The sequence below is a fragment of the Atractosteus spatula genome, chromosome 2 (assembly GCF_055471065.1).
Source record: "Atractosteus spatula isolate fAtrSpa1 chromosome 2, fAtrSpa1.hap1, whole genome shotgun sequence".
NCBI lineage: Eukaryota > Metazoa > Chordata > Actinopteri > Semionotiformes > Lepisosteidae > Atractosteus > Atractosteus spatula.
In genome coordinates this window covers 60,697,509-60,713,064 of record NC_142707.1, presented here as the reverse complement: position 1 = coordinate 60,713,064, position 15,556 = coordinate 60,697,509, and the positions used below count along the sequence as shown (strand labels likewise).

Sequence of the window (15,556 nt, the reverse complement as noted above, 5' to 3'; positions counted from 1 at the left end):
GACAGTCTGGATTTATATGCATGCAAATGGCATTTTCCCATTCATTTTGGGCAGCATCAGTTTAAGTAAAACTAAATACTAATGTGTTTTTAAGAGACATTTCATGAGCCCAGATAAATTGAAGGGAATTCATGTTCCACTAGACAGGACATTAATCCATGATTTAGATTGTGGAATATGCTTTTCTACCGTATTGGAACTTTGCATCTATGTTTTCTCTACCAGTACTTACTATACGTATAACGATCCCTTTTCTGGGGACTGGAATTAAGTAATATTTGAGAATCTTTGGCAATTTGTTCCAAATACCTTTAATAAACTACAAACCGCTTAGCGTATCAAATGACGTTTCCGTTTTCAAATTTCTCTCGTGGGCAGAGACGCCATCTAGTGGCCTGAAGCACATTCTGCCATAAATCGGATTCTGAGGTTTTGAAATTTCTATTCAATTTCATTATTCAAGTTATTGTACAGTATATGCTGTATAAACATCCTTCCACCCATGATTACCAGTCATTTTATATTTAGAAATTCACAGTACGTATGTCGTAGTAATAACATTAAAGCATATGACAATTCACAAAAGGTTTCTTTAGCATGTTATAATAATGACGGTGTGAAAATATAAGGCACTTTATGAAGTTTATAAGTGGTACATTTTCATAAAGTGAGCACTTAGTCATCTCAACTTAAATCAAAATCTGTCCACCGAAACTTCGTCAGTTCCTTTTGTTTCCTGCAATTACTTCTGTTTACAGCACTGGACAGGGTATAATGGGTATTTTTGAGGTGCAACAGCTAAAGATTATGGGGAAAGGGCGTAACCTATTCTTTAGACGGAATGAGTCACCCATTTTGGGAAAGAAGCTGTCCTGAACGGATCAGCGCAACTGTGACCCACACCCGTCTGAGCTGTCATTTAAAATGTGGTTTCTCGTTAAAAACAATCCGCTAACTGCATTTTCAGCTCCTCTGTGATGTAAAATAAATGCCACAGTAATATCCTGTTGTAATAAGAGCCATACCAGCCAGCTGACAAATAGGAAATATATGCGTTAATCTCCTGCTGTGCTTATGTATGCAATTCCCACAGAAAGGCGCGCAGCACCATGTTGTGGCAGTAGATGGTTACTCTTGGTTGTCTACTTTTACACTTTACAGGAAAACAGCAATATTCACCAAACAAGGCAACATGCCATTAAGCCTTATTAATATAAATTCTTTAGCTGGAACAAATAAACTGGTCGATGACTTTTCCATTTAACGGTTCAAGTGCTTCTCTACGTGTAACAGATAAAGTAGCCTAATAGGTTTATAAAAAAGGATTGTATTATACGAAATAGAATGAAACCTGGAAAACAATGCTATCGTTGTGAAAATAATGAATAAAGTACCTGTAAGAGTGCACTACGACGTTGTAAAAGAAACTGGCTGAACTAATGACGTTCTTATTCGGAAGAATGGAGAAGTTGTACGTCCAAGAAGGGTTTAGACTTATTTCTACAATGCTATAAATAGCATTATGTAAAGTCTGAGTAGAGTCAAAGCTTGTGATGACCACCGTATCTCAGTACAGAATTGAAATGCCTGAAGCTGTTCGGGATCTTTCACCGATTTCATCTATAAATCTCTATCAGAATAAACCTGATTACTCTGACATATGAAGCCGCTTTATTTAATGATTTACAGTATAATCAGTTTTAACTTTGCACCAAACCGTCAAACCTTTTGTGCCCTTACACTTATATAAATACAGACAGTACACATGTTGATCCTACGCCTCAAAGCGGTGAACGAAGGGGAACACCGGGTCATGCTACTGGCGACAACACTTTTTCCAATTTAAGCAGACAGACGACAATTTAGTCAGAAAAGCGCTGTAATGTCTTTTAACTCTATGCGTAAAATGGTAGAATCCTGTGGTCACAGATTCGTGTTCTTAAACGCTAAAGATATTTGTCGCACGAATAAAATCTGGAGAATGAAAAAAGGCATTGTTTTTAAAGTCTTGATAAATTACACAGGGAGCTGACAATTTGCTCTTAAGAGGAGGTCCTTCTTAAAAACAAAACTTGGCCACATTCTCTTATTTTTGTGTTTGGTGCTACTTAATTGTAATACCTTAAAGTAAGTGCAATTAGGTTCATAATAAAATAGAATAAAATTATTAAACATTCGCTAGATTAACCTGTACAACGCCTAGTCGAAGCAATTGTAACATTAACCACAATGTCTGCAGTCTTCCCTCAAAGAAAGAACAATAAAGGACAATCACTGCAACACCCCACCTATGTCTCCATTTCTGCCACTATCAGAATACTCTAAAAAAGCAAATAACCTGCCACCACATGGCACACTACGATAGGTTTCTTTGCAGGTTTAAGCCCTGTTCTCATTGTGGCCGACCAAATTCAGTATATGCTGCCAATGAATTTTACGGACCTGGTCAAGGGGGTTGTCACCCCATACCTTTCTGAATGTGGCCCATTTTAGTTTTACAATAAAGCAGTTTTACATACATGTTTGACAATAATATTTGACAGAAGCTGTATTTCCCTGAAACTCACAACTGGCAACCCACTGAAGCTAAGCAGGGGTGAACCTGGTCAGTACCTGGATAGGAGACCTCCTGGGAAAAAATAAGGTTCCTGCTGGAAGGGGTGTTAGTGGGACCATTAAAGAGTGCTCACACTGTTCTCCTCCTCACCGATACTGTAGCTGATGTGTGGTGAGCGTTCTGGTGCACTATGGCTGCCGTCACATCATCCAGGTGGGTGATGCACATTGGTGGTGGTGGAGGGGAGTTCCCTTTACCTGTTAAACGCTTTGAGTGGAGTGTCCAGAAAAGCGCTATACAAGTGTAAGGATATTATTATTTTAATAACATACCCCCCTTTAAATTTTAATTCATACTCATTGCATCTTCTTTATATCCCAACAGAAAAACCTGTCATCCTGTGTATAAAATGACTATCATTTCATTTTTTCATTCATTCATATACCCTACATACACCTGTTCTGTTGAAAGAATTTGCTGGGATCCCTCATGCAAGCATTGGCAAAAATAAATGGAAAGCCATATCTATATACAAGTTAGTAAAATGCAGGACTGAAATGCCATAAACTACTCCCACTACTCATGGGATTAATCACCAAACAAAATCAGCAGCTATCATGTTACCTGAAAAGCTGCTTACATATCTTAATTTAGCACAGTGTACGTTTAAGAGCCAAAGTCAAGTTTAAAGGGACAACATATGATGAAGATAAAAACAAAAATGCACACAGTCTAAAACCTTATATTCCCCATGCGTTTAAAGCAGCTATGAAGACAAAGCTATATTTATCTAAGCCTACTTAAGTCTGCAGACAATCCTCAGGGAATAAGTTAAGATTAATTCCACCTTAATTTCACTGAGAAATGTAGAACAAAGTCTCAATTTCTGATCCTGGCCACTTTTCAGAGTGGAAGTACCCTTTATTTGCTCCTTGGCAGCCAACATACACCATTGCAGCTCCCCATGTGCTGCAAAGGAAGTTTAAAGATGTAGTCAGGTATACACAACCAGGGAATATTTTCTATGTTTTAGAAATTAGAATGGTGATGTGTGAATCACTGTAATTTCAAAGTTTTGCTTAATATAAAACAACAAAAAAACAATTTGCTTCAAACATGGAACCAGCAGAAAACTCCTCTTAAAAACACAAGATCAGTTAAACAATTAATACACCGAGCTTGAAAATAAAAATGTGAAAAAACTTTAATTTCACAAAGTTTTAAAGAGATTGCTGTTTTATACTGAGAGACATTAAAAACACCATTCATAAATTACTACTAAAACCTGTGGTTTCTGTTGTTTTTAATGCCTTTCAGTATATTAAACATCAGCACTGTTGTTTGCTTTGTCTTGGGATAATCCATTAACACCACAAAATGCAGCACTTTCATCATTACAGTTATAATAAAATATTCGTTAAAAGGAACAGACAAAAAAAGGAAATGAATTATCTTAGCTGTTAACCATAAAGTTGAATAGAGCAGTATCTGCAATACCTACCACAGAACAATAATCCTTGAACCTTCATTGTTACAAATAGGTTTATTTGTTTACAACAACAAAAAACTTTCTACTAAAAAAAATGGAGGAAGGCAATTATATAATACTTAATATTTCTTCTAGCCAATTAAGTGAAAGCTACTAGGCATTCGACACCAAAACGTTTTTCATTGAGTTGCTAGAGGAGTAGTGAGTGCTGCAGTTTTAGCCTTTATTAACATTGATGTTGCAAAAATCTTCTGTTCATCATTGGCACATTTTTTACAACTATGGCCAACACAATATCTTTGCATACATAATAATAATTTGTCTTTTGGCATCTCCATTCAATACATTTTCAATTTATGCATGTTCACATTCAAAGAAAACCCCTTCTTTTTTACATGAAGTCATCAGAATCATATCCATCCTGCAGAAAATAAAAAACAGACATTTAAGGTCTGGTTAAAGAACTCCACAAAACCTAAACAGAGATATCCACTTGTTAACTATTTAAAATCCAACAAAGCTAACTAAGATATCAATATACAGCAGGGAATAAAACCATAAAACTGATACTTTAACTGTACGCTGACATTCATCTGATACTAAGAGATAAAAGTGCAAAGGATGGCAGTTTCAGTGTATTATCTATTAGGTAGACCTCTTGACAAGGCATCTAAAAGAGAAATTAATGAGCATAACCTGAGCGGAGAAATAACGTTTTAGCATGATCAAGCTGGTGCTTCCATTCTTTCTGAGTGGATTGCCATGCGGTTATAAATGTTTGTCTACAACATACACCTTACCTGTACTTTGTTTAGAATAAAAAGTGAACATATTCTTGAAAAGAAAACTTAATTGGAAAATAAATCAAACACTATTAAACCTCTTCAACCAAACATAAGGTTCTTCAATATATCCAAATGTGTAACATTAATTCCCATAAGGACCTACTGTAATTGGCCCTTAAACAGATGCTACATACCTCATTTGTAGTCATATTGTCCGATTTCATCAGAGATGAGTAACTCCTAAAAAAAAGCAGTAAAATATTTAATCATCATTGATAAAATCATTTGAGCCAAGCCACAAACAATTGTGCAGGGTTTAAGAATTGATTTGAGGATATGGTGCCACAGAACACTATGATTCGAGTCAGGGCGTAAAACCAATGTCTATGATTATGAAAAAAAATGCACTTCAAGGCAAAGAGAAAATTGATATTTGTGGCATTGGGGTGCATATGTGATGATGCGTATAATACTACTCACATTTAATTTTTCTGAATTAAAAACAATATAAAGTATTTGCAATTAAAACAATAATTTAAAGACTGATCATATTTTTCAAAGCATGTGTAAATATTAGTCCCTTCTAGAAAGGTTCTGCACACTGTCCTGTTGATAGGAAAATTAGAAGGTTTTAGCATTTAACATATAAAGCAGCAATCTGAATACAAGGAGTACATGGACAATGTGGCAAATCTTATGAGTTTATTATGAGTATTACTGTTAAGTACTTGCCTGTGACAACCGAATAGTACTTTGCTATGACAGAGAAACACCGAAAAAGTTAAGATTCCTAAATTATGCAGAGGGCTTTTCATCATTTTGAATATAACAAATTCTTTATGGTGTAAAAAAGCCCTTCTCTTTCACCTGAGCTCTTCCAGTTCCTTTTTCCTCTTCACCTCCTCCTTCTCTTTCCTCTTCATCTCCTGAATCTGCGCTTTCTTCTCATTCCTCTCCTCTCTATCTCGGGCCTCCTTCTCCGCTGCTAGATCAGGGAAACGCTCCTCTTTTGTTTTTTCCAACCGGTTAACAATTTCATTAATTTTCTTCTCTACGGCAACGATCTTCACCTGCAAACAAATATTGTGTATTCACATCTGACAGAGAAGTTCATTTGAATGTATATGGAGAAACGAAAAAATAAACATTCACTAGGCAGAAACCCAGGCCTGCCAGAATTCTGCACAGTATTTTCTGTTCAGCTCCTGTCTGGAGCAGACGTGGTTTTTTAAGTGACTCCTAAATCAGGGGTAAAACAGATAACAGGCGATAACAGGTTCATTCCATAATGGATACAGCTAAGTAGTATTACATTAAAGCAATTCTCCTTTTTGTTGAAAACATATACTGACAAGTAATGTACTCTGGTTATCAAGTAGTAATTCCTAAAGTGTACAGACTAAACAATGAAACAATTGACAGGCCTAATTACTTTTTAAGGAATAATTAGAACAAGGTATTTAAATATTAAGGCAAATCTTGTTAGTTGAGTTTGGAAGGCGCCACCCTATATAAAGGTCAGAAACATTTTGAGCATGGTTTTCACTTTACAGGTGTGTGGAAACAACTCATTCCACAATCTAACTTTCTGAGTATCTCAGAAAAAACATTATGATGCTCACACATGCATATTGAATGCTGCATTATTTGCAGATAAATAGAGGTTGAAAGAGCTTTGTGCCATTTAAAAAAAAGTAAACTTTATTATTAGGATGCAGATAAAGATCTTAAACAGGTTTCAAATCTGTGAAAATCCTAAAGGTTCCTATTTCAAAGGTTCAAAAAAGTTTTCACAGTACTGTACAGTGGCAAAGAAAATTATTCACCCCCCATGGACTTTTTCACATGTAACTATTTCAATACAGAGTCACAATGTATTTATTTGGGATTTTTTACCATTGAACAACACAAAACACTCTATAATGTTCAAGTAAAAAACAAAATTCTACAGATCTTCCAAAATTAATTAGAAATATAAGCACAAAATAAGTGTCTCTCAACAAAAACTACATTATGAAGACAAAGCAACTTTTAAAATAAATCAGCGATACGGTTAATGAAAAGACAAATCAGGGGAAAGGTATAAGAACATTTCCAAGGCATTACATATCCCCAAAGCACAGTAAAGTCCATTATAAAGAAATGTAGAAAATATGGCACAACTGTGAAACTGTGAAGAACAGAGTGTCCTCAAAAACTGAGCATCCAGGTGTGAAGAGCACTAGTCTGGGAGGCCACCAAGAAGCCTGGGACAACTCTAAAGGAATTAGTCTTTCATGGAAAAACTGTGCATATGACAATTGTCTGGGTGCTTCCCAAATTTGTATTTCATGGGAAAGGGAAAAAAATCCTGCATCAAATCTTGACTACACTTTGCATGTGGGAGACTCCAAGACCAAGTAGAACAAGATTCTATGGTCTGTCGAGACCAAAATTGACCTTTTTGGCGTCAATGATAAGCGTTATGTTTGGCACAAGCGTAACAGTGAACATCATCCTAAGAATACCATCCCTACTGTGAAGCATGGTGGCACCAGCATCATGCCACTGGAATGCTTTGCTGCATCAGGACCTGAAAGACTTGTGAAGATAGAAGGAAAAATGGCTGCAGGAAAGACAGGGAAATCCTGGAGGAGAACCTATGACAGTCTGCAAGAGACAGGGGACTTGGGAGAAGATTACTCTTCCTTTAGGATAATGTCCCAATACATACAACCACAGCCACACTGGAGTGGTTTAAAAAGAAAAAAATGTCAATGTTCTTGAGTGGCCCAGTTAAAGCCCAGATCTCAGTCCAATCAAGAATTACTGTTCACCAACTTTTCCCATCCTGATGGGAGTTTGAGAAGATTTGTGCAGAAGAATGGGCACAATTTGCAGTGTCCAAATGTGCAGAGCTGGTAGAAACATATCCAAGAAGACTCATGGCTGTAATTTTTGCCAAATGTGCTTCTTGTAAACACTGAACCAAAGGGGGTGAATACTTCTGGAATCAGTTATTTTTGTTTTTTTATTTATCATTATTTTAAGAGGATCTGTGGAATTTCATTTTCACTTTAATGTATTAAACCAGGTTATTTAATAGCTTGCAGCAATGTTACAGGAGTAAATGTTTATTCTATTTTTAAACAAGCAAAGCTTAGCACAAAAAGTTTTTAAAGTAATGTCGAAACTTGTCATCAGGCATACATGACATACAACAACATAGAAACAAGGCTCCACGGCCGAAACATTGTGTTTTCTTTCTTCTCTTTTTAGCATGGAATAAACCTATTACATGTTCCTTATTAGAAACAAATACATCAAGGTATGAAATTTACTGTAAAGTTTCATAGATTAAGTATCATCAACTGCACTGGCCTGGAAAAAATGAAGACAGCTTCCATACATCCTCCAAAACAAGCAGTGAAAAAATTATCATTGCATTTTGTTAGGTGCATCCAACAAACACAATTCATCCAAGACAAATTTAAAAGAACATTCATTTTACTATGCATTACCTGAAAAAATCTAAATCTCAGATGTAGAAACAAAACATTTTTTACTCATAGAGGTTTCTCTAGTAAGAAACATTAAGTACTAAGATACAGCAACAGTGACGCATCATTTATCACATTTATGCAGAGTTCAGACTTCAATAAAATGAAAATTACTATCTTAAAGGGCAACTCAAAGAGCAGCTTTTTTCAGACAAAGTAACAATAGGTTTATTCCATGCTGAAAAGAGAAGAAAGAAAACACAATGTGTTTTCTTGAACAATATCAGGCCCTCACACCTGAAGAAGGCTCCATGGCCAAATGTTGTGTTTTCTTTCTTCTCTTTTCTGCATAGAATAAACCTATTACATGTTCCTCTGCAGCTGACGCAGCTATCCACCTGAACTTTTTTCAGACAATGCAATTGTAACAGTTTTTTAACACTTGATAAGACTAGGACAATGTAGTGACAAAATTTGAGTACTTGCCTCTTTCTGTCTATGAAAGCCTATCTGGCCTACGTCCATATCCCCAGTTTTCTTCAGATTGGCCCATGGTGTATAAACAACATTGATATTGTTCATTTTACACCCTGGCAAAGGAACAAAACAAATGTCTTTCTTTTCTGGGCAGGTATACCAATGAAGAGATTCATAAGCTTTACATTACTCTTCACATTTCTCATGCAAAAATGTAGGATGAGCTAAAACACATGATAAAAACCAAAGCATTTCTGTTAATGAAACCTCACACAAATTTCACAGTTGTGGAAAGAGCAGAATATCCTAAAGTGCAGGAATAATTAGAAAAAGGTTGAATTCAAAAGCAAATCTTGCAGAAACACAGAAATAAAACAGACTTGGAAGCCCAATGCTTAGGGGTTTTGTTCAACATTAATAAAATCATCAGTCTTTCAATAAAAATGATGGAAATATTAATAGTTTAAATACTCATTTTAGCATGTCTTTAAAAAAAGCAAATGGACAAATATTTTTCTTTTTGTAATTCCAAATTTATATAACAGATCAGCTCACTCTTTCCACCCTTGTGCCAGCAAGGAAGTGATGAAGATGCCTTACACCTCTCTCTGCACTGCAAACCTACAGCACATCAGACTGAGGACTCGGGACCACTGTTACTAATAACGCTGCTGGCCCAGGGGCTATGCACCAGGACAAGGCCACCCTGGTCAAATTGCAAGACTACCAATCCCTAACCACACTTGAACACTGTACACGGTCCCTTAGAAGCACTATGTGTATGGTTAAGAATAGATGAAAAGACTTTATAAACATGTCAATCTATTCCAAGAGAATCAGCAAGCATGTTATTTAAAATGAAAACATCCCACTACAGTACCTCTTGCTCGACAGATGAAGCATTACCTTGAATGCTGTTGTTTTTTACAAGCTGTGCACAGTCTATGAGGACTTCTTTTGGTATGTCTTCTATTGTGAGTCCCTGAAATAAAATATATGCCTCAGGTATTGTCAACATTTTCACAAGTGCTATATAACCACTTGACTAAAATGCATTAAAAAATGTCCATATTCATTCATGTATTCGTATTTCTAATTTTTGAGATTCCTCATTTACAAAGGTAGTTACCAATTCAGGTAGAACAACAGTGTTCAGATGACTTTTTGATTAGTGAATACTGATTGTGCTTTAGTGAGCACACAAACCGACTTCAAAATCCACTTTCTATAAGGTGGCTGAGAGCAGATGCACACATTGTACCTGGAGATTTATCACTAAATCATCAACTTTTAAATATGTCAATCATAATCATAAACTTTGGATTATGTGACCAATTAAGGAGGTGATATGTTAAATTATGCAATTTAGATATTCTGGACCAATCGAGTACCCTTCAGTAAGCAGGGAATAAAGTTCTATTCACGGCACAGATTACTTCCTTCATTCACCAATTACATATACAGTGGTGTGAAAAAGTGTTTGCCCCCTTCCTGATTTCTTATTTTTTTGCATGTTTGTCACACTGAAATGTTTCAGATCATCAAACAAATTGAAATATTAGACAAAGATAACACAAGTAAACACAAAATGCAGTTTTTAAATGAAGGTTTTTAGTATTAAGGGAAAAAAAAATCCAAACCTACATGGCCCTGTGTGAAAAAGTGATTGCCCCCCCTGTTAAAACATAAATCAACTGTGGTTTATCACATCTTTGGAAAGCTGAGTTCAATTTCTCTAGCCACACCCAGGCCTGATTACTGCCACACCTGTTCTCAATCAAGAAATCACTTAAATAGGACCTGCCTGACAAAGTGAAGTAGACCAAAAGATCCTCAAAAGCTAGACATCATGCTGCGATCCAAAGAAATTCAGGAACAAATGAGAAACAGAGTAATTGAGATTTATCAGTCTGGAAAAGGTTATAAAGCCATTTCTAAAGCTTTGGGACTCCAGCAAACCACAGTGAGAGCCATTATCCACAAATGGCGAAAACATGGAACAGTGGTGAACCTTCCCAGGAGTGGCCGGCCGACCAAAATTACCCCAAGAGCGCAGCGACGACTCATCCAAGTGGTCACAAAAACCCCACAACAACATCCAAAGAACTGCAGGCTTCACTTGCCTCAGTTGAGGTCAGTGTTCATGACTCCACCATAAGAAAGAGACTGGGCAAAAATGGCCTGCATGGCAGAGTTCCAAGACGAAAACCACTGCTGAGCAAAAAGAACATAAAGGCTCGTCTCAGGTTTGCCAGAAAACATCTTGATGATCCCCAAGACTTTTGGGAAAATACTCTGTGGACTGCCGACACAAAATTTGAACTTTTTGGAAGGTGTGTCCCATTACATCTGGCGTAAAAGTAACGCAGTATTTCAGAAAAGGAACATCATACCAACAGTAAAATATGGTGGTGGTAGTGTGATGGTCTTGGGCTGTTTTGCTGCTTTAGGACCTGGAATACTTGCTGTGGTAAATGGAACCATGAATTCTGCTGTCTACCAAAAAATCCTGAAGGAGAATGTCCGGCCATCTGTTCGTGACCTCAAGCTGAAGCGCACTTGGGTTCTGCAGCAGGACAATGATCCAAAACACACCAGCAAGTCCACCTCTGAATGGCTTAAGAAAAACAAAATGAAGACTTTGGAGTGGCCTAGTCAAAGTCCTGACCTGAATCCGATTGAGATGTTGTGGCATGACCTTAAAAAAGCGGTTAAGGCTCGAAAACCCTCCAATGTGGCTAAATTACAACAATTCTGCAAAGATGAGTGGGCCAAAATTCCTCCACAGTGCTGTAAAAGACTCATTGCCAGTTATCGCAAACGCTTGATTGCAGTTGTTGCTGCTAAGGGTGGCCCAACCAGTTATTAGGTTTAGGGGGCAATCACTTTTTCACACAGGGCCATGTAGGTTTGGATTTTTTTTTCCCTTAATAATAAAAACCTTCATCTAAAAACTGCATTTTGTGTTTACTTGTGTTATCTAATATTTCAATTTGTTTGATGATCTGAAACATTTCAGTGTCACAAACATGCAAATAAATAAGAAATCAGGAAGGGGGCAAACACTTTTTCACACCACTGTAGATGTTGTGTTGTAAATCTTTAGAAACAACCAGACCAGATCTGGAATCTCTGTTTCATAGAGACAAAAACACTAGGATACAATTTCATCCAATTTTCACGATCCTGAACACAAACGTTTAGAACGGCAAATTACATACACATGGGAAGAATGAAGTGGTGTAGACAGGCTGCTCTGACACACACACCTATTGAATCAATCACTGTTTGATACACTACAAGGTCAGCAGGAAAATATCCAAAGGTTAAGCTGAATAGATAAATGGCTCCATCCATCCTAGTGTCCCCATAAGTCTCCACCTTTCCAGGATGAAGCAGGGGTTGTTGTTGTTTCAATAAAAACTATAAGAGACAACCTTACCCTGGCATCACTGATCCCACTGTGCTCCATAGCTTGGGGAACGGTGGTCACAGTCAGTCTCAACCTTTGATATCTGGATCACAGAACTCATCCTGAACTCAAGTGCCTTTGCTGGCTAAACCAGTCCAGAATCGTCTAGAACAAACTAATCCAAACAATAATGGCTTACCTTAGGCATCCTCAAGTACACATGAGCAGAGGAAAGTTTATCCACATGAAACCTGCAGTCAAGTGAGAAAATAGCTTTAATATCATACTGTAATCTATTTTAACATGTCTTATACAAATAAGGTTAAAAAAACAGTAACAAAAAGTTCATTATTAATGAAAGCATAATCTACACAGACCCCTTGAGAACATTCTGTAATCCACAGCTTCACATGAAGGACATTTTAATTATTTAAGACTTCATAGTAATGAATGAGATCCCTAGCTTTATGTTTTGCCCCCTAGTTTTCTGATTTTTAAGCTGTTTATGATGGCATAATTTAATGGCAGATTGCAATATTAGGTTTATTCCATGTTGAAACGAGAAGAAAGAAAACACAACGTTTCGGCCGTGGAGCCTTCTTCAGGTACCGAAATGTGTTTTTTTTCTTCTCTTTTCGTCATGGAATAAACCTATTACTTGTTCCTTTTCAGCCTACGCATGCTGACGCAGCTACCCACCTGAAATATTTAATTTAAGTTTTGTTTCCTGACTCCCAATCTAGAAATACCAATTTTAACCAACTTGGTTTACCAGAACAAGCCTGTACCATGAGATGATGCACATACAGTAACAATTCACACGAGTACTGTCAAGCTCTTCTGTTCAACATGCAAGTCCACAAAACCTACAGCACTTAAAAAAACTACAGCATTCTTAAAGCTCAAACCTGGCCTTCTTCGAACCCACCAGATACCAGTAGTACTGAACCAATTATATGCTAACTCTAAGGTCGTGAAACATAGCTGAGATCTCCGACGGGACGAAAGAGGGCCGACTCAAACCAATTTGTTTACAGCTTAAGTCACAGCCTTTCCAGACAACCCGGCATGTTGTTCCTAGGCAGAATACCAGCACTGTGTACTCCCAAAATATCAAGCATTTAATGTAGAAACATAATTTAATGTTCAGAGTCACCTAGTGGACATACAGTGGCATTAATCATCCACTCCATGAAGCATGTTTTTGTAATGTAGTTTTCTCAGAGTGCCTGCCCTTAAAAGACATTATTATGAAGTCTGTACTGTGTTATACATATTGTGTAATATATATTATAGTGAAGTGACCCCTTCTAAAAAAATGTACACACATCAGGAGTTAAATGGATAGTGAGAGATTACTGGTTAATGAAAACAGACAAATGACTACTGAAAAATATTTTAGGATGTTGGTATCCCATACAGCACATAACACAATTAATGGCTGTCATTTTTGGGTGCAGTATCTCTCCACAAAACAAGACATGAAATCCTACACATGTGTATGTATGAGAGATTTTATCAAAGCATAACTTTGCAGATTTTGACATTCAAATCCCACACTCAAATATTGTTGTTTTTTGTTCCACAAAATGGAAAGTGCACAAAGCTTAAGATTTCAGAATATTCCCAAAAACACTAATAATGCATCATAGTAAAAAAGGTATTCCAAATAACTATTATGCATAAAAAAACATCATCCTCAAGTAGCAAGGCCAATAAAGTAAGCGCTTTCAAGAATTGTGGATACTTTGTAGGTGATACTGTTGATTAGTGGATAAGCACGACAATAGTGCCACACCTAGTTGTAACTTTGTTAACTGTTCAGCTGATGTTTCCAAATTCAGAAGGATAATGAACATACAGTCTTCGCCAGGGCTTAAGGCTTACATTTTCTTTGATGGTATGAATAGAAGTCAGCTTCACATTTCCATTGTCTGCAGGTAATATTTAGAAATCACCCAGGTCTTCCAAATAATAACACAATAACACTGACACAGTAAAGTGAACCAAACACAAGTAAAGTAGGAACAAGTAAAAGGTTTATTCCATGCTGAAAAGAGAAGAAAGAAAACACAACGTTTCAGCTGTCGGACACCTGAAGAAGGCTCCACGGTCGAAACGTTGCGTTTTCTTTCTTCTCTTTCAGCATGGAATTAACCTATTACTTGTTCCTAAGTGCATTTGCAGCCTACGCATGCTGACACAGCTACCCACCTGAACTACTACAACCACGCACCTATCTTTTTATTACATTATTTTAGCTGTTCTTTCTACTCAACAGCTTCTCGTAATATCTGCCTAATGTTAAGAGATAATTTATTATTATTTATCCCCGTGGCATGGCAAAGCAATATTCACACTCTCTGACCAGACCCAGGTGTGTGAGAAAAACAGTTAAACTTCCAGTACAAAGTGTCTCACCAAATGTCTTCAGGCCATCCATATTTAATGAGGTCTTCATCTGCCAGAGAATTAGAAAGAAATTATCAAGACTACCGTGCAGTCGATTCCAGTGATTAAAACTGAAAGTCAACTAATGTTGATGCACGTATTGTATAACTGCGCTATCACATGGTTATCACAAAGTACGAGATAATGTACTACGACTGACCATTTTCACGTAATTATGAGAAACACGATTTTTTTTACATGATGGTAGCAATGCGTTTCCGTTTAAAACAGTACTTACTTTCATATTTATCCTTTCCCATATATATGGTATAAGGAGGTGTGACAACTACAATGAAGAACAGAGTACACGTTAAAAGGGAAACATACCAGGTTAGCTGCAGGTTCTTATAAAGGTCAATGGACTTTGTAAACAACGCCCGAGTTCTGTTATGCTATCTAATTCCCATTCACTGACGACTTTAAAACATTGATTTTTCTGCTTCATCATTACATTTGTATCAAAATAAATATATCATACTGCTTAACAGAATTTTTACTCGCCCATTTTCAGTCACCTGTAACCACTGCTAAAAACACAACACTTATTTTGCGTCGAAAAACATAAGAAAAAAAACAAAACAATTTTCCCAACTTAGATAAAAATGAAAGTCTCTAATAACAAAACGAAGAGAAAACAGCTGATGATTTGTTAGTTGAAAAGGCCTACAAAACAACATTCTGTCCTAATGTTGTATATATATAAATGGAACATATCGTATATCCACAATAAAAGAAACACTTACCAGCACTAGTAAAATACAAAACCATGTCGACAATTTCGATTCTATGAAATTAAATAACGAAAAGGAATAAAACTCAGACTAAACCAAAAGACTTCACGCTATCGAAACATTTCAGTTCGTCTTTTGCTGACAAAACCGCACTCAAATCCAATATGGCTTCTTT

The 15,556-nt window shown here is 36.7% G+C and overlaps 1 protein-coding gene across 1 annotated transcript; it reads right to left on the bottom strand.

Annotated features, from left to right (window-relative positions):
• Positions 1–4,088: 4,088 nt before the first annotated feature.
• ccdc25 (coiled-coil domain containing 25) lies at positions 4,089–15,547 on the bottom strand. The gene is made up of 9 exons (XM_088938979.1): positions 15,394–15,547; positions 14,889–14,936; positions 14,621–14,660; positions 12,399–12,450; positions 9,694–9,769; positions 8,797–8,900; positions 5,699–5,901; positions 5,026–5,071; positions 4,089–4,467 (listed from the first exon to the last, which is right to left on the bottom strand). Exons 1-9 carry the CDS (start codon positions 15,416–15,418, stop codon positions 4,438–4,440), a joined length of 624 nt encoding a protein of 207 aa, XP_088795105.1. The 5' UTR covers positions 15,419–15,547; the 3' UTR covers positions 4,089–4,437.
• Positions 15,548–15,556: the final 9 nt, after the last annotated feature.